This window comes from Mesoplodon bidens (genome assembly GCF_964165515.1).
Source record: "Mesoplodon bidens genome assembly, chromosome: 3".
NCBI classification, from domain to species: Eukaryota; Metazoa; Chordata; class Mammalia; order Artiodactyla; family Ziphiidae; genus Mesoplodon; species Mesoplodon bidens.
The window spans coordinates 31,701,874-31,727,568 of NC_138178.1; the positions used below are offsets into that span (position 1 = coordinate 31,701,874).

Sequence of the window (25,695 nt, forward strand, 5' to 3'; positions counted from 1 at the left end):
AAGCAACAAACTTTAAAAATTTCTACACTATTTCAAATGGATTTTGTCCTCTGTAAGTGGTTTTCAAATAAGCATCTAAAGGAAAACCTAGTACTAAGACCCATGTTTAAGAAAAAAGATAAAATTACAAAGTAAAATAACGTCACTGAAAATGTCCATCTTCTGCTGTGAGCCTACACTGCACCTTGAGATTATGTCACCGCATCTGCAAGCAGGTGTCTGTCATGCAGTGGAGCTGCCAACACTGAGGCTACAGGTAACCTGAGGTTTTCAATTCTTTAGTCCAGAAGTATAATCTGACATCTTGTCAATCTTATAACAAAGATGGATCTGTATTTTGGGGACATTATTTGTCCAATGATAAGCTAACTGGTGAAGACAGCGTCCTCGTGGTTTCTTTCAAGTTAAAAGAGCAAAAATAGAACCATTGTTCCTGTCTGTGCCAGTGCCGCCTGTGGTGTCAGCGTGTGGAGTGTCCCGAAGTCTGCGGGTGCTGGGCATCTCCCATACTTCAGGACCCTCACAAAGTACCTGGATGACTGGCTTTTCACTCAAGTGATGCCGAACATGAAAGAAAACCTCAGAAGGCCTAAGGCCAGCTAAAAGATTCTTAGACAATTGCAGGGGACATCCTCTAGCTTCACATCTTATTTGTGGAAACAGCTTTGTCACCTACCTGCCTGCAAAAAGGACTTCTTTAATCCAGCCAATGAATCAAGGTGTCATCCAGAAGTTCAAGAGTGGATTATTGGGCCTCTTTCACTCACAAATTAATGAATTCTGACTGCAGTGTGTGGAAATTTCAGGCTTCTTTTGCTCTTAAAGGTGCAGTTTATGCTTCTGCAACAGCATGGAAGGATATGAAAGGATGTTACCCTATGAGGAATCTTAACAACACTTTGGCCAAGTGTTATGTTTATGAAGTGACTGTCAAGGAGGAGGAGTCTGAAGGATGCAATATAAAAAGTGTTCCTGAATATTTTAAGTGTTACTTATCAATCGTTATTTTCTCCACAAGCTACTTATGAGAAGATACAGAGAAGTGACTGACGGGAATAAGGAAACCAGCAGTAGGAAAGCTATGGACTGAATAAACTGTTATAAACCCAGAGATGCCCACGAGGAACGGATGAAGACAACCGTGAGAAGTAACTGAAGCAGGCATCACATCACCAAACGCATAATGAAGTTCGCTGTACTTGCTGAACACTGCGCAGAACTCACGGGTCTGTACCCTGGACTGAATCGTTTCTACTAGGAAAAAGGTATCATCCAGAATTGGTCTTGATCATCAACAAATGCAAGTGGGAATCAAAGGCTCTCCTATGACTCTTGTGCCCCTTGAAGCTTTCATCTCAGTTACTCTCTCACAACTCTGGGTGAGAGTCCTGTTGAGGATAACCCTGATGATCACGGTCTGCAGCCTGAAGATGCGCCAAAGGAACGTTTGCCTAGCTACTAGTGCGGATCTACAATACTTTATTTTTGGACAATAAGTGAATTTTCTTTATGTTAAGAAATAAACTTTAAAAATTAGTTGTATTGTTCAAGCCTAGGTTACAATTAGTTGCACTGTGATAAGAAAAATTAAAGTATTTCGTTATCCCATTTCTGTTAGTACCATAAGATAAAAGCTATGACCTTTGCATATCATCTCTATGGTGTTTACAAGTGTACTTATACCATATGCATCTGCAGACACTGTGTATTGTTCTTACATTTTAATGAATTTACAATACAGTGATACTGGAATATACTTTTATTATACAGATTATTTAAATTACTATATATGTTCTGAGGTAACAAAATGTAAAGGACCAGTAAAATTAGTAATTTATAGGCTGCCCGTCCAGATCATGCTGGCTGGGGTGAACGGCCCCTTTCACTATAAACGTGTAGCTGAGTCATCTCTCTCCCTTAAGGACTGGGAGAGCACATGATCCAGCAGGCAAATGGACATGTGGTCACTAACCTACGAGGGGCTAATGTCAGACATGACCTCATTGTTTTTTCTCTAGCCTTTTATGAGGTTAAAAAAAAAGAAAATTGGTTGATCAAAATTACAATTATTTGTATATAAAAAGAATGCACAGAATTACACGATCACTTGGAATATTCCTTGGTGATGTCATCACTGACATATATGTGTACAGAACTATTCACTTTTATAAAAACCGTTTAAAATACACTTGTCCTTTGGATGAATGCTCATCTTCCTTTCATGAATCTTATTCAGAAATATAAAATCAATATTTTGACAATCTTAATGAAGTCCACTAAAAAGTTTAGCCGTTTCAGCTTCTGCATGAAATCACAACTTGCCAAAAAAGATCATGAGTTTCAAATATCTTTTAATTTTCTGCCAGTTTTCTTAAAAGATAAGATTACTTTAACTCAAGTTACCAACTAACAGGCGGGAGGGAGAGGTATCTTCGTTCATCATAAAGTACAAGCCAGTGACTATAGGCAAAATACTTGACATGATTCTCATAAGCCTATGTTTACAGTTGCCTATAGGTTCTTCCCAGTCACTTTTTAAATGTTATCTGACAAATGTTATCTCTTTTAGTATATAGCGCTTACTTCTCTAGCAGTTATGAAGCTAATAATTCTACAATCATTAAAGCTCATGTACTTGGAGGCTTCTCATAAAACATAAGAATAAAATTTAGACAATGTAAAGTTAGTCACAATAGTTAATATTTTCATATTTACCTGAATTGTGGTATTTTTTCCCAACATATTCAAATGCAAAGAGTAGCTGGAGGTCTGTTGGCTGGGAATAATGAGCTATTGCAAGGCATACCTAGGAAAAATTCTACATTTAGAATTGATTTCAACACACTTAGTTAAATGAAATGTACAATAAGGCCTTGAGTGTGGGAGCGTCATCTGGGGCAGGGATTATAGACTTATTTCCATGTTTTCCTGTTGACCTACAGTGTGAAAGAGCTCCTTAATGCCAGGGATTTCATTCATTGTTGTGCCCCGTGACACTGTTTAATCTTTAGTGACTACATGCTAAGTATTCAGTAAGTGTTTGCTGAGTTGAATTTTAACAGGAATGTACTTTTATTCAGATAAACAAAACTTGAAAACTAATGAAGCATTCTCCAAAAAGGCAGTGACATATCCACTACTAAAAAAAAGAAAAAGAGAAGTTTCATTTTTTATGGACTATAATGATTTAATACCATCAATTTGGAAGGCTTACTGTTAGGTATGAACTTTTAACGTTCTTACCTCATGCATTAAAAATCTAAACTTAATAGAAAAGCTACAATTTTTTCTTACAAAAAATAAAAATTAGTAAGAGATCCAGAGGTAAATGGGCGGCTCAAAGAGGTACATCAAAAAAACTGTGTTTGGGCCTCCCTGGTGGCGCAGTGATTGAGAGTCCACCTGCCGATGCTGGGGATACGGGTTCGTGCCCGGGTCTGGGAAGATCCCACATGCCTCGGAGCGGCTGGGCCCGTAAGCCATGGCCGCTGAGCCTGCGCGTCCAGAGCCTGTGCTCCGCAACGGGAGAGGCCACAGCAGTGAAAGGCCCGCGTACTGCAAAACAAAAACAAAAACAACAACAACAAAAAAACCCTGTGTTTAAATAAAATGGTTTGAGACTATGCCTATGGTGGAAAAAGTGTGGACTTTGGAATCCAACAGATCAGGGCTTGAATCCCAGCTCTACCAAGCACCTGACATGTAACCTGTGTGAAGTCAACTCATCTCACGGAGCCTCGATCTGCGCACCTGTACAATGAAGATAATACCTAGGCTGCGGTGAGGATGAATAACCTTAGCATACACCTGGCCTTGGGAGGAGGGCCGCGTGTGGAAACATGGCTGCGATCACCCTCTACTGCTGTTGGAAAGAATGAAAGATAGTGCTCTGTGCCCGTAAAGCCCTGGACTAGACCATGGGAGAAAACACTCTTAAGTGAGCAAAGAAGACAGAAGAAACTGAAGACATATGCAAGGAGAGAATAATAGATGTTCTTACTTCAAAAGATTAAGCATCATTTAGAAGAAAAAGCATTAAGCCAGAATGATATACTTTTAACAGTGAGCAAGCAAGAAGTTTAGTTAATTGTTAGTCCATGTCAAATTAGCGGTGTCTGGGGTGGGTTGATGCAAATTCTATTGACTGGTAAGTCTGTGTCAGCTGCTTGTTTAAAATATATTTTAAGAGTCTTCTATAGAATAAATGTTTCCTGTCTTACTAAATTAAAACATACATCTAAGTGAACAGAGTTATCATTAGTTTTAGTTTTGACTAAAAACAACAACAACAACAACAAAGAAAGCTCCTTGAAACTTATGTAATACCCTGTTTTTCTTAATGCCTGTGGGAGAGCTTTCTATGAGAGTCCCACCGAGGAAATTTAGGAGACAGTGACCTACACTCCCATCCCCTACCTGCTCAACAGTCTTTAAAGCACTTCTTCCAGCAGCAAACTACTGAAATCTACACCTTGAAAAAGTCCTCATCACTTCCTGTTCCTCTGGGCACCATATTTATTTTAGCACTTTCCTCAAGATTCTTTTTCATTTTTGTCCCATTTTTCTACACCATCAGAGTCACAACCTTAAGCCATACTCGCCTTACGGCATCTCTGTGGGTTTCCCTACATTCTTTAAAAAAAAAAAAAAAAAAAAAAACCAACAACACTTAAGGGTTCTCTTCCAAATATCAAATTTTGACCAACAACTTTGTTCTCTGTATAATCTGCTGTGGTTCCTAGATACCTGCATACTAAATTAAACCTTCTTATTCTAGATTCTTCACCAAGCCAGCTCTCCTCTACCAGCCATCCGTGCCCTCCCCACCACCCCTCTGCCGTCCCTGGTCTAGAAGCACATATCATGTCGGACTCAGTCCTAGCCATCCCCTCGGCCACACTCTGCTCGAGAAACCCTTCCCCGCTGCTTAGCCAACCACGCTGTCTCTGTCCTCACCAGCCTTCCCAGACTGAGCCAACTGCACAGTATTGACTGTGGAAACCCTCCCGTTCTCTCTGAATAACAATAGTTCCAATTGAAAGCATCTCTTCAGTTAACTGTGCTTATGGAGCAGTACTTTCCAGGTCTTCACCCAATAGTCATGAGAGTGGATAAAAAGGAGGACATAGGGTTCTTTGTTTTACCTCCACCACAAAGTTCAATTCCTCAAGGGCAGGCACCACGTCTCCTTCCTTCAACAGGTATTTACAGAGCCGCCACCATGTCCTAAGCCCTAGGGATGCGGGAGTGAACAAACAGACACGAACCCTGTTCTCATTAAGCTTACATTCTAGTGGGGAAGACAGACACTAAACCAGAGAAAAAGGAAAGACTACAGTAAACTAGACAATGATAAGTGCCAAAGGGGAAAATAAATCCAGCAGGGAAGAGGATGTACAGTGTCACAGTGAGGGAAGAAGAGAGCAGGTTAATAATTTAGAGAAGGAGACCAGGAGAGGTCTCTCTGCACAGATCTGAGGAAGCCCTGAAGACCCCTGCATTTCTGCCATCTCATCAGTAGCTTTCTGGAGGGGCTTTGTGCTTAATAGCTGCTGCACTAAAAATACTAGTTCACTAAATAGGTTACTAATATAGTCAGGAAAATGCTCCAATTCAATAATACTAGATATCACTTTCTCTGAGACATTCAGAAAGCAGTCATGGGCCTTGTTTACACAAAAGAAATCCACTCATCACTGATGATGGAATATGTTTTTTATGGCCACAAAGCCTATCTGCTAGGCAAAACCCAACGTAGCCCATTTCTAAAAAGCCCTTAAAATAGCACAACCTCACATTTATAAAGGTTAGGAAACAAATGAGTTTATTTAATGGCATCCACATTTAAAGAAGACTATAAATACTGTAATAATGTGAAACCAACTCAGTTTAATCACTTGCACAATGGTTGATTTTGGGGGGGAAGGGGACACAGCCTGAACTATAGCTGTTGTTTAGCAGTGTAACCACAAGTGCGTAGGACTTAGTTCAGGTAACCTCAGTACGGGGTACCTCTAGGAACCCTGACAAAGGTACACAAAACTTGTGTCATGCGGGTTACATTCCTGTTGTCACTGCAGGACACTCTGAGAAGATCAAGAAAGCCAGGAGTCCTCTTCCTTGAGCTTTTTCCCAGAAATCCTCTTGAGCTTTTTCGTACACACTATTTAAAAAGTCTACACCCACATTCCTAGATTCCATCACTAAGAGTTTGACTTAAAAAAGTAGGTCTCATTTTCATGTAAAATTATTCTAATTTTGCAATGTACTCCCTAAGTGTTAAAAAATTTCAGAAAAACTCTCTCTACATCTTTAAAAACTGCCTCTGAAATAGTTCATTTGGCCTGGCTATCAGAGAAAATGAAGAAAATCTTTATTAAAGACATTAAATTGTGGTAAATATTTAATTGGAGGAAAAAAAGTAAACTTTTGAGGTGACTTTTGGACCAAGGCTCATATTCTTGTCTGGACAGAAGCCAGAAGTACCCACGGTTGGTGGTTTCTCCTCCCAGACCAGCTGGGGGCACAGCACTGGAGAAGATTAACACACAGCCCGTGCTGGCACGTGGGCAAACAAAACTGGTTTCCTGTATTTCTGTGGTCTGAAAGCCACCGAGGAGTAGTCTCAGATTAAAGGCAAAAATGGCAATTCAGGAAAGGCCAACTTGTTCTTTAAATAGATGAGTTGAATTTTTATTTCTAGAAAGTATGCCTGAACAAGTGGTTCAGAGCCAACTAATTCGAGAATAAAGTGGAGACAAATGGCATATATTTCACTTACCATCTTTTATATATATATATTCTTTTATGTAAGTGATAAATCATTAAAAACAATCTTTTGCCCCTCAGCAAAGGTTCTTCAAAAGGAAATGGTGGCTCCAAGTTGCTTTGAGGCCAGATGTCCAATTCTAGATATCCAAATTCCTTTTTTCTTTACATAGACCTTTCCCAAAAATCCTTATTTACAATCCAAGAATAATGAGGATGAATGTCATCTAATTTTGTCATAATACTACTCAGGAAATACCAGCTAGATTACCAGAAGGCTTTAGAGCAATATTTAACAAAATGTGAACCAATTTAGCATTCCGAGATTTCATAATTCAAATAGGAATATAACTGTTTTCAGTATTTCCAAAAATAATCAATGGTTTACCCACCAGAGAACTCTGAACACACATCTGGTCATTTTAAAACAATTCACAAAAATCAAAGCATTTCCAGAGAAAATTTAGCATTCAAAGTTTCCAGGAGGTAGAATCAAGCTGTAATTCCCCAATTGTTACCTAATTTTAGATGAAAACTTTCACTTGAAATAACATGGTGTGCTAGAATTTTTGTTTTTAACTCATGAAGCCATTAAGCTTTGGCAGCCATACATGACTTAACCCTTTGTGTTTGAAAACATGTAAATCAGGGAAAAATTTCTCCATTTATATTCTTAATGCCAATGTTTCTTTTCTGTATTTCCCCCCTTATGATTGTACAAAGACAAAAAGAGTATTTCTTTTGGGTCTGAGGTAACTGCTTTTTATATTTTACAACAGTGGGGAAAGAATTTTTGCCAGAAACCTGGTCTTGGGAAAGGGCATAAAAAATTGGACTAGCCTAGCCTGTTTTGAGTAGACGGTTCAATGAGGCCCCCTAGAGCACTTACCAGCAGCAACAACAGGGAAGGGATATTCTCAATGTCCACAGCACTTTTTATCTGTTTCATTCATTTGGAAGCTAATCATTTATGTGGAAACACCTTTTATGCTGCTACTTTGTACTGTTGTTTTCATTTGTTCATGCTTTATCTCCTCACCTAAACTTAGTGCACTGCCTCACACATCAAACATGACCAACAAGTACTCTAGATGGTGCAAGAATGAGCCAGATAATTATGCCTTGCAATGACTGAAATACTGTCATCTGAAAAATAGAGGAGAAAATGGGAGAGATATCAACTTTCTAAAAGAATATTGGGCCACTGTATCAATTTCTTATTTTAAAAATACCATGTCCTAACACCATCTCCTAAGTTCCATGGTGTCCCTATTCTTGAAATGATACTCATCCTGAAGGTAACGTTTTCACAAGCAGGTTCCTGATGCTCTGATTAAATTACAACTATATCTTGAGTTCAAGAAAGTAACTTGGCTAAACTGTTTTATATGCAGTCTACTACCTAATTAATTCTAAAGTCTTTCTACATAAGAATAGGCATCTCAAATTAGTAAAATGCCAAAATCACAAACTGCAGAATTGAATGGCTACAAGTAGCCTTAAAAGTTGTCTAGCTGAATTTCCCATCCTGCAGCATGAAGAAAGTAGTTATACACACTCTACCTGAAAATGGTTAGCCATAGATCCCACCACCATTCTGCTACATAACCTAGCTGCAATGGTCAGACATTTTCAGACATTCATTTCGTGTTTGCCCTCCTATAAAGAAACTGTTGACTCTGGTTCTAAACGTAAATCTATCACTTCCTCACCAAACCATAAGAAGACAGCTGCCTTAAGGTCTTTCTGACAGCCACATTTTGGTATCAACAGAAAATTTACTGCAGTAAGTCTACTGACCATGGAAAACAAATGCACCCCTTTTTGGTGGCACAAAAGCTTCCTCATCGTTCCTCTATTCCCGATACATGAGAGCAGGCTTCTCCTGGAGATTCTGCTACTATTCTCTGCATTTGCTGAACCACAGACTGGCCCGGGGGGCTTTAGGACCACCAGCTTCACTCCTCTGCTAAACCCAAAATCTGGAATCAAAGAAGGAGGAATTTCTGCCCTTGAATCTTACTCCACGAGTTTGCAATAAACACTCCCCGGAAGGCAGGGGAAAAACAACCCAATTAAAAAGTCCCTAGCTTTTAGCCGCCTGTGTGGAATATCAAAGTAATTCATTAAAATTTCTCTAAAGCACTAATATTTATTAGACCCCTCCTATAACTACACATTTACCTAACCCTTATGTAACCTAAGTCTAGCTTTTAGTTTGCTGATAAAGCTCTGAGGTACTGAATTAAAAGTCTTACAAACCTCAATTACAATACATCACCATCTTTTCAATCTTTTTAACCAAGAAAAAAAATGGCTGGTAATGGTCTTAATGTAAAAGATATGCATGACAGCTTTTCATATTTTAGGAGCTGATTAAAAAACTACATATAATACTTTAAAGCAGCCATAAACTAGTCCAAGGAAACAGTTCTATTAACATTCCTGGCTTTGACTTTACATAAGGAGATATCAAATAACTTCCCCTAAAAAAAACAAAAACAAAAAACTGAGCAACTGAGAAATGAGAACTTCCATACAGAACTGCAACTGGTAAATATAGTGCAAAACCCATGACAAAACTTAACAGGATTACCTTTTTGGCACTTTCAGGACCTGATTCATCAAAGCGAAATCTCACAATTCTGAAATCTTTACAGTAAATAATTAACTCTGTTGGATTAAATTTCAGCTTCTGGTTTGGGCCCAGGACTTTCTGCTTCCTTTTGTGGTCATTTACTAAAAAATAAAAAAATAAAAAAAATTCTTTCTTGATATTCACTCTTTAGTACACTGTAACAAATTCTTACTGAAAACAATTGGAAGGTCACCCACCACTTAGTACTGCTTCTCTAGAATCTTTCATATTTGTGTATAATTTCTGGAACTTTGGGGGATCAGTTTTAACTTTGCTTTTGACGATATTAAAGATATTTCTTTGCACAAAACCACCACATCTATATTTAATGATTAAAATTTTAATTAAAAAGAGGACAAATACTACAAAATACAAAAAGCCATATATTTTGGGACTTCCCTGGTGGCGCAGTGGTTAAGAATCCGCCTTCCAATGCAGAGGACACAGGTTCGATCCCTGGTCTGGGAAGATTCCACATGTCATGGAGCAACTAAGCCCACGTGCCACAACTACTGAAGCCCGTGCACCTAGAGCCTGTGCTCCGCAACAAGAGAAGCCGCTGCAATGAGAAGCCTGCACACCACAACAAAGAGTAGCTAGCTCCCGCTCGCCGCAACTAGAGAAAGCCTGCACGCAGCAACAAAGACCCAATGCAGCCATAAATAAATAAATAAATATTTTTAAAAAGCCATATATTTTATATCTCCATTTAAAAATAATTTATTGATTTCTTTTCCATTAATTTTCCTGGGACTCAAAAAAAAGGGGGGGGGAAGCAAAAAACCTACAGAAATAAAACTCCAGCCCAAGTGTTTGAGAGGTGTAACTCTTCAAGCAACAATTCCCGAGTAGAACCAGCTTTTAGGGGCTGAGTGAAGAATAATACATACCTGTGACTATTTGCTCAATACATGTTAAAGGGACATCATGTTCACCAAGAAGAAGGTTTCTATAATGGAATTTCTGAAATAAAAAAATACATTCATGTTAATTATTTTCCCAACAACTTCACGATGGTAATATGAGCCTTACTTTTAGGTGTGATGAGAAATTGCGACGACCATCTCTCTAAGAAGAACAAAAGCTTTTGCTTGTGCAGCTATGACAATTCTAAGGCTGTAGTTATCACAGAACACACTTCAGTAGGAAAGTAAGGGGAGGAAGAGAGAAACACATACTGTGTTCACATTCTCTCCACCATTCTCCCCACACTTTAAACAATAAAATTAGGTCAAGTTATATACTACAATGTCATTATAACATACAGGATATGTAATATTATACTGTCAATCACTTCACAGGCAAACACTTGCACATCTAGTTCTGGTTAAACTGCCACTAAAATAATAAAAAAAAAAAAGGGGGCTCCAAAGTCATCAGATTTTAATGGGTAAAATCATGGCTTGATTTTCACAATGGAGATTTTAGAGCAGAAAATAACTTTTTACAGCAGAAAGTCTACTCAAAATAAAAATCTTTAGTCAAACTACAGCTTTTTTAAACCCATTTTTTATACACACTTTCAGACTAAGGACATTGTTGATGCTATTAACCTTCTGTTGGTAGGACACTGGCTTATTTTTCCTATTAGTGGTATCGGATTTAAGCTATTCCAGGTACATGGGTCTCATTTATAGTGAAATCTGGGGCCAAAGATTGAAATAAAGCCAAAAATAAAAGGAAAAACCCAAGTTTACAGCCAAATAAGCTAGTATCTCTACATACTGGGTATCTGTAAATGCCTTAAATTTAGTCTAAATATACCTACAGATTGCAATAGATTGGAATACACTTATTCATAGTTACGTGCTTCAGTCAAAAGTTTAGAGTTAACATACAAATATTACTATTACAAATAAAGGTCTAGGGAGTAAAAGTGTATATATAACACTTTACAAATCAAAACAGAAAATAGGAGTTGAGGAAAAGTCCAGGATTTTTAAGTTAGGCAAATGAATGACTGACTTTTTGAAAACTCAAATTATATGGAACTGTTGTTTTCCAGTAAGAAAATAAAATAGCAAGAGGGTTATTAAAGAAAAACTTTATCAATATTTTTCTTCATTCTAACTACTAGAAATTTGAAATGAGAATTTGACTTTTTTGGAAAAATACTAGTTAAAGATACTATAAAATATGTAAAATGTGCAGCATCTATGAAATTATTTGCTATATAATTTTTTCTCTTTATGAGTAGTAAAAAAGGATATCTTTGTTTTTATAGATAGGTTAAAAGATTTAGAAGGAAATAATAACTCCTTTATTGAAAAGGATATATAAGCAAAGATCACAGAGGATAAACACAGCAATGTGACTTAAAACCATCTCACTAATTATACTCCTCAAGTCTCAACAGTCTCCTTAAACTTTATTTTGAATTTTAATATAATACATTCCCAACCTTATATTAATCACTTATTAATAATTTTATTATAATTTTCCCATATCTGTGCTTTATATAATATTGATCATACGTACTGCTTAGAGTCAAAAGCCCTGATATGATTAAACAGCATACAAATCAAACATACCTGTAATGGCACTGGATTATCCGTAATAAAGGAAATTTTGAAGTTACTGCATATCAGTTTTCCCCACAAATCGTATTGACTTGTGTCCGATGCGATGCATTTTCTCACAAAATTGACTTCATTTACGACAATTTCTCCTTGACAAAAAGAAACATATCATTGTGTGAGCTACAACCACACCATAAAATGTCAACAGTCGCTGTGTGACCTAGAAGGAAGATTTCATGATGATGATAAGAAGAAACACTGAACCAGGACCTCACGTCGGTAACAGTCACAATGGGGCATCGTGCTCCATTTGTAAGATACAGAAACTGAGGCACAAAGAGCTTAAGGGTCTGAGATGGTTCAACCAGAAGGGCTGAGCTGGAGTCTGCATTCTTTACTATGCCATGCTGCCTCTCATTATTTATTTACCGAAAGGCACCCTGGAGAAGAAATAAGCTGCACTGTCTCCTTCAGAGTATTACTTGATGGGATATTTGTATTTTATTAACATGTGACTTGATCTCCCAAACCGATATCTCCGATTCCTTCCTAAGACAGTTCAGTATGAGAAACAGTGCAGTATTAACCTCAAAATTAATAATGCAATCTATTTATTTTAAAATACATTCCATAAAGACAAATTGAATTTCCCTCTGCACTCACATTATAACTTAGTTGGCAATAAAACTTTAAAATATAGCTTTAGAGTTAAAAGGGAAGACTAAATAAATAAATATAAGAAACTAAAACAAAAGTTTTAATGTTCTTTGAAGAGAATAATTTTCTGCAATTGATTTAAAGCTTGGTCATCATTAGTCCTTAATTTCAAGTTCTAAAATGCAACCAGACCCAGGGACATTTTTAAGTAATCATTCTCTAGGGTCCATGGTAGTTAGGGTACTGAGCTACTTGGCCTATTTCTGTCAGTACAAACACCTCTAACAGAGATGGACAGAACCGTTGCTGACAAGCCCCAAACACCCACCAATTCACAGAGAGCAACTAGAGTCTCAAAACAATCCTCTCTCTTAAATAAAATGTTATAATAAATGTGAACTGCAAAAATAACTTTTATTCAAAGTTCTTAAATGCACGAGTTTTAAGAACAGAACCCTAACATTTACTTGAGGATTCAATTCAAACGTGCTCATGTCAAATTCTCGGCTCAGACCAATGGAGTAATTGTCTCTTCTGCAGACAAGCCTCCTCCACATGGCCGTCCGCTCTCCTCCCCACCCCCCGCACCCTGAGCCCCATCGCTGTCCTCATTCTCCCTCTCCAGCCACACTGGCCTTTTAGTCCCTCTCAGGGGCCGGACTGCAAAGACCCAGGGTCTTCACACATGTTGTGCCCATTGCCTGGAATATGCTCTCCTTCTGCCTCAGCCCAATCGCTTTCTCAGGAATGCCTTAAAAACTCTCCGTGCCTAGATTAACTCCCTCAGTCACAGCATCATTTACCTGTAATTCCCAGCACTTACCACAGCTGCAATTATGCATACTCTACATATTTCAAAACCATTGCCTGTCTCACCCTCAGGATCACATGCCCCATGAGGGTAGAAAACGGACTGTTTTTTCTCTGATGCTGACATTTTAGTTGCAAGGCAAAGGCTCAGCATGGGGCAGGGGCCTGGTCAATGAGTGCTGAACACCCGAGTGAATGAACCACTTCACTGCTCTGGGTTCACCAGACCAGCACCACCAATGGAGCAGGAGCGGTTCCAGACAGACAGAAACCAGTGACGTAACACGGCCACGCGCCAAGAGGGTCAGGAGGTAAGTGCTGGCGGGTAAATGCACATGAAGTCAGAAAACTGTCCCAGAGCCACCCCTGCTCGCCTACCACATGCACAGAGAGCTGCAAAATCTACCAGTGGAAAGGAAGAGATGGAGGACTTGTGGGACAGGACACGCAGCCACACTAGTGCCGTCATCCACCCGTGTTTATGATGCACGTTCTTGGGCAGCACTTCTCCACCAACCCGACTCTCTTACCAAGGGCACAAATGTAACACATCCAGTCCACAAAGGCAGCGAGAATGCGACAAAGATAAAAGGAGGAGAAGGCATTTAATGGGTCCAGGGCTTGGCCAACCCAGATGCAGCCCCCTGGTTTTTGTAAATACAGCTTTACTGAAACCTATCCATGTTTATTCATTTGTGTACCGTCTATGACTGCTTCCACGGGGCAAAGGCAGAGCTAAGTACTTGCAACAGAGACCTCACGGCCTGAAACGTCTCAAACATTTACTGTCCGGGACTGCACAGGAAAAGCTTGCCCAGCTCTGTGCTAGAGGTGGTCACTGAAGTGACAACTCTTAACATTATGTGAAACAAGCCTTGGAAGAAGCACTCAGGCACATCCTCTCAGGGGAAAGGCACTTTCCACCTGCAATGGTACGGTGCCCTCAGAGCTCGGGAGGCCTGCTCAGCAGCACTGAGGACCCACAACCTTCCCCCGGAATGTGTCTGCCACAGTCAGGTCCAAAGATTCCTTTCTCACCAGTGAGCCGCAGCCCTCAGCAGAAGTGAAGCTGAAACCCAGGCCTAACTGCTCTGCTCCCCATCCTCCACCATAAAACAGCACAATTAAGCACAAATCTGTGAATAAACTCTGTGGGGCTAGATTAGAATCTGAGACATCGGTATAAACTCAGGTATATCTTAATATATACAAAGAGAGAGAGGTAAAGAAACAAAGGGAGGTGTGTGTATACATGGCTTAGTGTGCACGTGTTTATTTTCTACTCTGTCTCCTGAAAAGGCCTCCAGTAACAAACCACATTTAAATACCATTCTCCAATAAAAGGAACCAGGACTCACTGGAGAAATGTTTGACTCCAGGGCTGGGGCAGAGGAAAGACATATTGAATCTGGAGCTTCTGATAGTTCCAGAATGCCAGAAAGTAGGGAAGGGAAAAAGAGAGGGGGAATGGGGGTGGGAGAGAGAGACAGAGAGAGAGAGAGAGAGAGAGAGAAGAACATTTCAAAAGGATAGAGGAGCCAAGATGAAAGAATTCATCAGCCATCAGTAAAGATGGAGAAACTGTCACAGGCTGGAGACTAGGGAGACATGGTGTCCTGGCAGGGGCGCTAAAATAATGGCCATTAGTGAAAAAACTAGGGAAATGTCAATAAAACTTGCAGCTTAGTTAATAGTACTGTTAGTTTCTTAGTTCAGCTAAATTTATCGAGGTTATAAGATATTAACATTAGGGGAAGCTGGGTGAAGAGTATGTGTTAACTATCTGTACCCTTTTACAAATCCAAGTTTATTTAAAAATAAAACTACTAAAGAAAAGAAGATGGACAAGAAATATATGAAACAACAGCAACAACAGTAAAATAGGGACCCACTGGGCTATGGTCTTTGAAGGAAAACTGTTACGTAGCTTTCTAAGTGGAGAGTGGAAATGGGCCTGTGGGATAGAAAGAAGTAGGGTGGGATGGAGGGAAAGAAGAAAAGGAGGGCACTTCCGGGGAGATGCTGAACTGGGACTTCTTATTATCATAAGCATGTAATAAAATAAGCGCCAAGTTAACCTGGCTTGAGTTTTAGTTGATGACACTACATTTTGTTCACATGGAACCACTCTCTAAGATACATGGATCGGGCTTCCCTGGTGGCACAGTGGTTGGGAGTCCGCCTGCCGATGCAGGGGACACGGGTTCGTGCGCCGGTCCAGGAGGATCCCACATGCCGTGGAACGGCTGGGTCCGTGAGCCATGGCCGCTGAGCCTGCGCGTCCGGAGCCTGTGCTCCGCAACGGGAGAGGCCACAGCAGTGAGAGGCCCGCGTACCGCAAAAATAAATAAATAAATAAAAATAAAATAAAATAAAATACATGGATCATGCAGCACGGCTCTCTGCTCACACTTTATAAAAAAAGCGGGAACCCTGGGTAGGAACTGTCCTCAGCTACTGCCAGGCATGAACTGCAGTCCTGTGGGCCAGGAAACCAGCTCACAGGCGGGAGAGAAACAGGGGATTCACAGTGCCTCTTCCCAGAGGGGACAGATGCAGAAACAGAAGAGCAACCAGACGGTTCTTGCTACATTTTAAATTAGTGACCTTGAGGAGGAAACTTGGAACTGAAGCTTCAAAGCTCCCAGAGACCGTCCTCCTGGGCTTTTCCGGCAGGAGGGCAGTGTGCTGCCAGCCATGTGAGAGGACCCTCAGCACCAGGCACTTGCCAGCACACCACGGGCAGGAAGCAACGGGGGCCGCACAAAAGAAAAAGCAGGAAGCGAGCTTCAGTGCAGGGTATGCAAAAAGCACCAAAGAAAAAACTGTCTAAACTAGAAGATGATGGGCCAAGATGTTCTACTATAACCTGGGAAGGAATCAACAAATCATCAAAGTTTGTTTTCTCGAGACCCTTTCATCTGTAAAGATAAATAAGAAAGGAAATATAATTAAAATTAATAAGTCTCCAAATGGTATAGCTAGGGAAGTTTTTAACTCCCTGAGAACTAAAAACTATGTCACATTATCTTTCATAATACCTTACACATTTAGAAAGTCAATACATGTTTGATGAATTAAAATAATTTTTCCCATAAATTTTAGCTTGAAAAATAGTTTAAGACAAAGCCTCACTGTACACAGTAACTAATTAACCTATGGAATGTGCACAGGCCCAAGGCATAGCTCAGTCTGTGGCTTTACATTCAGTGAGTGACCATCCCAGACAGCCTGGGACTGGGGATTCCTGGCGTGCAGGACTTCCAACATTAAAGCCAGGGTAGTCCAAGTGCCACCTGAGCTGCAGTGAACTTCAGGAATTAAAGTGGCCTAACAGTTACTAAGGGAAGCTGAAACTCTGTACAAGATGAGCACAAGACATCGGAGGCCGCTCCTGGTACTCACAGGGTCACGGACGATACAAAAAAGCACAGAATCAAGTACCACGTCCAGTAAGAGCTACCCACGATGGGGGCTGGAGGAAGGTCAGCAGTACAGACCTCAGGAAGAGACCAGAGGAAAATCTTGAAGGCAGATGAGGGTTAAGACAGAGAGAACACATGATCACAAAAACAAAGGCCTGAATAAGGAAAAAGGCATCTGGGTCTGAGTGAAGCAGATATCAACATTGGGAAACAGCGCAGAGGTCAGCAAGGTGAGTGTCAGCAAACTACAGAGGTTACAGACTTTGGATTTTATTTTTGGTTTAAGCAGGATTTTCCTTAAGGGGGTTCACGAAGAGTTTCTGAGCAGGAGCTGCAAGGTCAGGAGTAAGGAGGTGACCGGAGGTCCTGTAACAGGCACTGGAGGAATGAACGGCTCCAAACCCTCAGAAGAAGGTTGTCCAGGTGAGGCACAGACCCAATGCTAAGACACCACAGTTGGTTAAACCGTTCATGGTTCCAAGGAGCAGTTACAAGGCCTTCTGTCTTTCAAAAGCAGGGTATCTAAGAATTAAAATACTATGAAATTCAGTCTACAAGGATCTCTAAAGCCTATCTACAAAAAACCAAATCAAAACAAAAAACATCTGAAAGAGACAGTCTGCTTTAAGGGATTCACAATCTAGTTGAGGAAATAAGATGTACAGTGAGGTAGAGGACAGTAGTACATAAATGGTCCAAACAGTGAACATGTAAAAAAAAAAAAAAAAAAAGCAATAAACAAGACAGCTGCCCAACAATGGCTATTTTCATTTTCTGGATGGCCCTAGGTCGTATCCCTTTCTGATCTGATTACAAAAGACTCGGACAATCAGCGCATTCATTATCGATCTACTAGCTAATCTCCTAATGGAAGTGCTGCTGGCACTGCAGATGGGAGAGGGAGGGCCGAGCCGACCCTCGCCTGTGCACAGAGGCTGAGTCTTAGCGGGCACCACCGGGCAGAGCACGAGTCCTCTCCCGACAGCCAGGCCCTCCCCAAATGCGGCTCAGGTGCCCTTCCTCCGAGCCTGCACAACCTCAGCTCTCCTCCACTGAAGCACTTGCCAGTGAACTGAGACTCAGGGCAGGAGCCCTCTTCTTCGGCTGCTCCCCCTCTACCAAGCAGTACGGAACGAGCAGTCAGTACCCACTCAACCATCAACTCAGGCCGTGGCCACAGCACTTCAGGCCGTCCCCCTCCCACCCCACAGATCTCTAAAAAGATCACGTCCCTGGGACCTCCCTGGTGGTCCACTGGGTAAGACTCCGCGCTGCCAATGCAGGGGACCCGGGTTCAGTCCCTGGTCGGTGAACTAGATCCCGTGTACATGTCGCAATGAAGATACCGTGTGCCGCAACTGAGACCCGGTGCAGCCAAAATAAATAAATAAATATTAAAAAAAAAATCATGTCCCAGAGAGAGAGAGAGGAGAGAAAGCCCACCGAGCCCCACTCGCTGCAAATCTCATCCCCTTACGACAAAGCCGTTGGCATTCCACCAGCCTCTGCTCAGCTCGGCCAGAGACAGGAAGTCCACTGACTCCCGAGACATTCCATTTTCTGGCAGCTGAAATCGTTTGAAAGTTGCCTGTCAAGCTGGGTCAGATCTGTCTGCTGTGGAAAGGGCAGAGCCGGGGACAGAGCACGCCCTCTAGGACGACATCCAACCCACCCGCTATCCAATCCCACAGCATCGATCTGGACCCTGGTGTCAGCACAGTCAGGCGGGCCCTGCTGCTCAGTGGTTAAAGGCACAGCCTGGGAGTCGGGCTCCTAATCCTGGCTCTGCCCTTGCTGGCTGGGCAACACTGGGCAAGTTACTTAACCTCTATGACTTGTATAGTTTTCTCAACTGGTACCTTCCTGACAGGGCTGTCATGAGGAGTAACCTGTAAGCTATATCATATATTAGTTAAGGATCTTAGTTGAAAGTGTCAGAAACATGCCCGGAACTAGCTTGGCAAAAAGAAAAATTCTGTGGCTCTGGTGTCAGCTGGACTTCAAGGAAAATGGGACCATCAGAACTCTCCCTCGGGGTTCTGCCTCTGCCGCTCTCAACACGTGACATCATTCTTTTGGACAAGTTTGCTGGTGCTTCAGCCACGGATGGCGCTATAGAAAAGGATCTCTTTCCTCAGTACCAATCTGAAAACATCCAGAGGCAAACCTGTGCTCACGCTAGCAGTCTGGGGGTGGGTTATCATCTTTGCTGGCCACACGAGAACCCCGGGCTGGGTGGAGAAAGGGAAGGAGAATTTGTCAGAAGAGAGAGGGTGCATTTTTCAGAAGATGGTGGAAAGACTCCAGGCAGATAAAACAACTGATGTTCTCTGTGTGAGTGTTCATTAAATTGTACCTATAATGTTACAATAATTTCATGGAGTGACTTCCAGTTCAGATTCCACAAATCAGGTATACTACAAAAGTAATTCAGGGAACCTACACAAGGGCTAACTTAAAAACCATTTTAAAGTCACAGCTACAAATAGAAGAACATATCTACACCAAAGAAGCTGGAAGGACATAATCTCGGAATTTAAAGCAAATCAATTTAGCTTTATGGAAAAAAGCTGCATTTTTCTTATTTTCTCAATTTGACCAAGGGCTGATAAAAACTTCATCCAGATCTGATGCCAGCCAGGCCATGACTAGAATCTGGGAACCACTGGTCCAGGTCACAGTCTTCTGCCTTGTCCACAGGCAGCATGGAGCTTGCCCCAGCCCTGCTGCGATTCAAGCCCACTCCTCCTCCAGCACCTTCCAGCTAGCATGAAGCCAGGAACCCAGGAGGTACTCACAGGCTCAGTGAATGGATCCACCAGCCCAGCAGCTACCCAAACAGACACAAGCTTAGTGTGGCAACACCTGCTCTCACAAATATATGCTGGAACACACACACACACATACACAGGTTAAAATTCATACTCTCCCTCTTTTCAAAAGGATTGGGGTGATTTTACACACACAACACAATAGTTAAAGAATGAGATTCAGGTAATGACGGGAAGGTGAAGAGAAAGCCTAGGCAAAGGCCAGGTGCTTTGACAGAGCGCTGTATTTCAGTTCTAGGCTCAGGAACAATTTTCTTGAGAAGTGTGGCTTTGGGAGAGAGCAAGACACAGGGCATAAAGTAAGAGTCTCCTCCTTCCTCCTAAACCTGAGAGTTGGTCTGTTTGTCTGTGTATGTGCACACGCACGCATGGCTACAGGAACAATTTAAGCAGGTGGTCTGGGCTTCCCTGGTGGCACAGTGGTTGAGAGTCCGCCTGCCGATGCAGGGGACACGGGTTCGTGCCCCGGTCCGGGAAGATCCCACATGCCGCGGAGCGGCTGGGCTCGTGAGCCATGGTCGCTGAGCCTGCGCGTCCGAAGCCTGTGCTCCGCCACGGGAGAGGCCACAACAGTGAGAGGCCCGCATACCGCAAAAAAAAAATAATAATAATAAATAAAATTAAAAATAAGCAGGTGGTCTGAGGGGTCCTTTCACTGTCATTCACTCAACCAGCATCTCGATGCACTATGCTGGACATTGGGTACCACAAAACTGAATTAGATACAATCTCCATCTCAAGGAGTTTCATGAACCAGGCAAGCTGAATATTACTAACATAAACCACAATCTAAATTAAATTCCTAGTCAATTTCTTCTGTTTTCTTTGTTTAATAAAAGCTGAAGATCATTTTAAATTCAGCCTCGTTAAGTTCAACAGAGCACTTGGTAACTGCAAATAAACAATTGATTTTGTTTCAATTTTCATCTGCTTATTGAATTAAAAGTTCAAACTTTGGGCAACTGAAGTAGGATATCCTTGAACCCAAGGCATTTTGCCAAAGCATAACATCCAACACTATACCTCTGAACAATTACTTCCTTGTTTCGCGTGTCTGTGCAAAGCCGCAGGTGACTTGGCCAAGTTTTCTCTTGGTTTCTGACTATAATGAAGGCCAGAACTATAATATGAAGCCCTCTTAGGCAAAGCCCTAGCGCAGCCCAGGTCTTATAGATCACCAATGCTTCAGTTACTCTCCACTTGTCTTCCAGATTTCACAGGCTGAAAAGGGAGCAACAGAGGTTCTAGCAGGAGTTGGTGAGGTTAGTGGTGAAGCAGGGCACAGAGACCATGATGGGGGGGTCAGACAGAAAGAACGGGAAGAGCGTGGGAAGACCAGGATGGGAAGGTAAGAACAGAAGGGGTGGGGAAGGAGGGCAAAGACACACTAATTTAGCATTGAGTAAATGTTCTGTGAGGAATAGGTTAGGTGCAAGCAGAATGCTGGGTGCCAAAGCCATCACGTATGCACACACGGAGCCAGTGAAGAAAAGCTACCACGGGTCAGGGGATCCAGACTTAGCTATGATTTCTAAGACAAGTAAACCACTGACAGTCAGGAAATGGGTTTACAACTTCCCCAGAAAACGCTGACTTTTTAACAGAAAGGTAAGTTTTTAGTTAATTCTATAGAACAGATAATCCCTCAATGTAAAGTTCTTTGAGCTTACTGATATTTAGTAACAATTTCACAAGCAAAGCTTAAATATAGAAATTAACTAAAGAAAATCAAGCACTGTCATTTGTAGCTAAGACCATGTGGTTTATTAGTGTCAAATCAAATCAAATATCAGAAGGGGGGAATCAAAGAACAGGGCCTGCTCAGGGTAAAAGGACCCAAAGTTCAATAGCTCACAGGCACTCATTCAGGAAGAGCACTGTTTGCCACAGGGTTGTTTAAATGCCTGGAGTGACTAAGACCAAAACAGAGCAGGCACAGGGAGCAAAGGTTACTTATTAATTCTATTGTTCACTTTGAGGACAAGTACAAAGGATTATTTAGTACACACTGTTTGGCTAAAAAGCATTAACAAAATAAAGGGAAAATATTTATAACTAACTCCCAAATACAGTTTAAAACAATTTTAAGAGTTAACATCTATAATAGGGAACCATAGGTTTATGTTTTAAATTTGTTTGTTCCTACTTAATATTTAACATTTTAAAGCACAAAATTTTAAGTTACCCTATTTGTTCAATTACTACCTATAGAGTTCTAATCATTTTATCAGATTTAGCATTAAGTAACAACTGAGATTTTAAAATGTTGATAGTAGCCACACAAACTGGTATTTGATTATATTTCATGTTTAAAAGAGGCTTTCCTGGCTACTTTCCCCAATAATCAGATTAAACAACTGACTTCCTAGCTGTTATATAATTATTATACAACTCAAAATACCAATCAAATAAATGCATTATATGCTTTAAAACTAATCTCCGATTTACCATCAATTCTTACCTGTACCTCTAAGGTCTTCTAATGTCAATTTTGTTCTAAACCAGTGCTTCTCCACAGGGGGAAAATTTTGCCCCTAGGGTTCCCCCCACCCCCTAACAAAAGGGTTTGGCAATGTCTGGAGACATTCTGGTTCCCACAAGTAGGCGGTAGAGGAGGTGGTGCTCCTGGCATCTAGGGGGTAGAGGCCAGGGATGCTGCTAAACATCCTGCAATGCACAGGACAACCCTACAACAAAGAATTATCAGGCCCAAAATGTCTATAGTGTCTCTGTCGGGAAACCCTATTCTAAATTGAAACAAGATTTGCAAACACAGCTGACACCTTCAAAAAACAATTGCCAAGTAAGTAATTCAAAGTTCACTAAGCTTTGTTATTGGTATAGAGACCCAGACATAATAAAAGTTGCTTTGTATACTACTGAAATGTGATTTGATTATTAACCATGAATGCATGAAATTGCAGATGGACAAGAAGGGCAAAAAGTCCTTTCACCACCTAAGCAATTCATGATCGCTTTAAAAAAGAACATTTCAGGAGACGAAAAGAAAATAAGGTAGTGGTATTCTTGACAGTTTTCTACGATGCTTCAGTTTTCAAGGACAAACACCAATTAATCATTACTTTTTGTTGCTGTCCTTTAGTTCTAACCAATCCGTTTTTTTTTTTTTCCATCCTCAGTCGTTAGATTTTTAAGTGGCTAAAGTTTAAAGTAAATGAGGAAAGTTAACCACATGGTACTAGCTGGTAGAATAATCTTAGGCCAAAACACATTACTAAAGTATCTGTTAGAACACTCATGTTTACCTGGCAAAAGAACGGGCTCCAGTTTTTTAATCTTCGGTTCTGAATTAATATTATCGTCAGTCTGAAATACATTAGCAAAACAAATCAAAATCAAAACTTTTTTCCCGGCTGAGCGATGAAAGCAAATTTTATTTTCTAGGTGATGACACAGGCGACAGACACGTATCCCCCCACTTAAATTCTTACACATTTTTACCGAACTCTTGTAAGGATCTGCTCGTGATGGAATTGAGAGTCTGGCCATAAAAATACTACAACCGCCAGTGCCGCTTCCAGATGTTCACATTTACGACAGGTAGGTAACCCCTTCCACTAGGTGCCCACAGGCGATGCGATCCTGCCGGCGGTCACGGCGGGGACCGCCGCCAGGCGAAGGGCTAAATAAATCCCAACTCCGATCGCTCCCTGGAGTCCCGTCTCGGAGCCGAGAACGGCTGCGGCGGAGTTTTGCAAGTTTCCACCGAGCCAGCGGGGCTCCCGGGAAAGCGGCTTCCCCGCGCCGGGGTCCGGGGGGACGGGGGACGGGGCAGTCTCCTGGGCCTGCCTGCGTTCGGCTCCCCGGAAACGCGAGGAGAGGGCGCCGCAGGGAGACGGCCGTTTACCTGGGGCGGCGGCAGGAGGTAGGACCTGAACGTGGGTCTGGGCGGCTTGAGCGAGAACATGGTGCCGCCTCCTGCTCGGCTCGGCCCGTCCCGGTCGGGGCCCGGGATCCGCCTCCCGACGCCCGCTGGCTGAGAGTTCCCCGTGCGGCCGCCCGGGCTCGGTCTGCGGCCAGCCGGGCCGGTCGGGCTGACGGGCGTGGACACGGCTGAGCGCCCGCCCGAGCGGGGAGGAGCCCGGGCCCATCCCCGGAAGGGGCCCGGCGTGCCGCCCCGCCCCGAGAGACGGCGCGCGCAGGCCGGCGGCCGGCCGCTGCCGGCCTCTAGGCCGCGCGGGAGTCGGAACGCGAGGCTGGCGCCTTGCGCCGCTGCTCGGCCCTCAGCGAGAGCGCCGGGGGGGAGCGGGGCGCGGGAGCCATCTTGAAAGGCCGGTCCGGGCGGGGGTGGGAGCACTGCTATGGCGGCCGGCACGGTCCACAGCGGCCCGCGGGGACGTACGGCGGCCCGCGGGGGTCATAGGAGCCGCGGAGGGCGGCCCGAGGGGATCACAGCGGCCAGCAGGGACCTACGGCGGCCGGCGGGGGTCATAGGGGTCTCGGGAGGCGGCCCCGGCTTTCGTTCAAGCTTCCGTGCCGACTGCCCCGCGGTACCCCTGTCCCCGGGACACCCCCCTGGACGCTGCTCGCTAGTCCTCCAGCTCGCGCGACCAGTGTTGTTTTCCTTCTTCGGGAGGAGCCCGGGGCGGGGGGAGGGGACTCTGGAGCCCTGGGCTCAGCCGGTCACGCTGTGTGAGGGACGGGCACCGGGAAGGCGGCCCGGGACAGCCGGCAGTGACTGGGATCAGACGGTCAGCGCGGTGCCTTCAAGGTCGACACTGGGGGAGATTTTTCTCCCATCACACGGTTGTCTGTGCGGGAAGCTTTGAGACTGGGGTGTCCTGCTCAATTCCACGGGGTGCTGAGGCTATTGACGGAGGACGTTGCCAGGCAACCCGGACTCCTTCATTTACTTTAACTTCTACCCTCTTTATTAAACTTTAATGTGGATAAAGATATTAAGCAAGTTACCTTCCTTTCTCTTCGTGCCTATTCTCACGTATAAAAATACCAATGAGCAAATAAATGATCAAAAGCCCAGCAAGAGTCAGGCCTTAGCGGTGTGGACCGAATAGGCTATGGACCGAATAATCTACCCGTTAATTGCAAAGAACCGGCGAATTTCAGCATATCAAGCGCAGGGCATTTCTGAACTCTTTAGCTTGTTTCCGAACTGGAGCAGCCTTTGGTAAGGGGGCTAGTGATGTTTCATTTTGGTAAATCTATTAGTTGAGACTAGATTTTTCTTATGCTTTAAAGAATAAATCCCTAATCCAGCATATTATAATTAATGTCACAGGGAAGCTCCAATGTGCCCATATGAATCACAACCATACTGACAAGTGTTGCTAATGGAAACACTAAAAAATTTAAACAAAGATTCAAAAGTTACGTTTTTTTGGAAAATAATTTATCCTGGATCCAGAACGCCACTGATCTTTCTGGTTAACTTGTTTGAGTGCCATATGATTCCATTTTGACCGGGAACCACAATCATACTTTAAAATGTTAAGCCCATTGAGTTATAGATGCTAAAGATAGTGTTGTGCACATACATTTAACACCTTTTTATGAATAGTCCGTGTTTTCTCTACATTAAATGGATTAAAAAAAACCAAACTCATAGAAAAAGATCAGATTTGTGGTTACCAGAGGCAGGGCGTGGGAGGAGGGGGAATTGGAGGAAGGTGGTCAAAAGGTGCAAATTTCCAGTTAGGCGATAAGTAAGTACTAGGAATGTAATGTATAACATGATAAATATGATTAACATTGCTGTCTGTTATATAGGAAAGTTAAGAGAGTAAATCCTAAGCGTTTTTTTTTTTCTTCTTTCTCTTTTTATTGTATTTGCATGAGCTGATGAATGCCAGCTAAACTTATTGCGGTAATCATTCCACAATATATGCAAGTCAAACCATTAGGCTATATACCCTAAACTGTATTTATACGGTGATGTATGTCAATTACATCTCAATAAAACTAGACAAAATGTATTTTTTCCCACAAATACTCTTCAAGGAATATGTGGATCTTTATACTGAAATGACTTACTATAATTTGGCTTTTGCCCTACAGGTTTTCTTAGG

The 25,695-nt window shown here is 42.3% G+C and overlaps 1 protein-coding gene across 4 annotated transcripts in view; it reads right to left on the bottom strand.

Moving 5' to 3' along the window:
- Window positions 1–24,161, bottom strand: part of MTMR10 (myotubularin related protein 10) — a 45,091-nt gene extending 20,930 nt beyond the window's left edge. The window contains exons 1-6 of one of the 4 annotated variants that reach the window (XM_081227302.1): window positions 23,517–23,685; window positions 22,915–22,975; window positions 11,938–12,074; window positions 10,297–10,369; window positions 9,365–9,507; window positions 2,716–2,806 (exon numbers count right to left, since the gene is read on the bottom strand). In XM_081227302.1, coding sequence (XP_081083428.1) covers window positions 2,716–2,806; window positions 9,365–9,507; window positions 10,297–10,369; window positions 11,938–12,074; window positions 22,915–22,975; window positions 23,517–23,576 — 565 coding nt within the window. In that variant the 5' untranslated portion in view covers window positions 23,577–23,685. Of the gene's footprint in view, window positions 1–676; window positions 841–2,715; window positions 2,807–9,364; window positions 9,508–10,296; window positions 10,370–11,937; window positions 12,075–22,914; window positions 22,976–23,516 lie in introns of those variants that run through there. The other 3 variants (XM_081227305.1, XM_081227303.1, XM_081227304.1) reach the window with 3 other exon arrangements.
- Window positions 24,162–25,695: the final 1,534 nt, after the last annotated feature.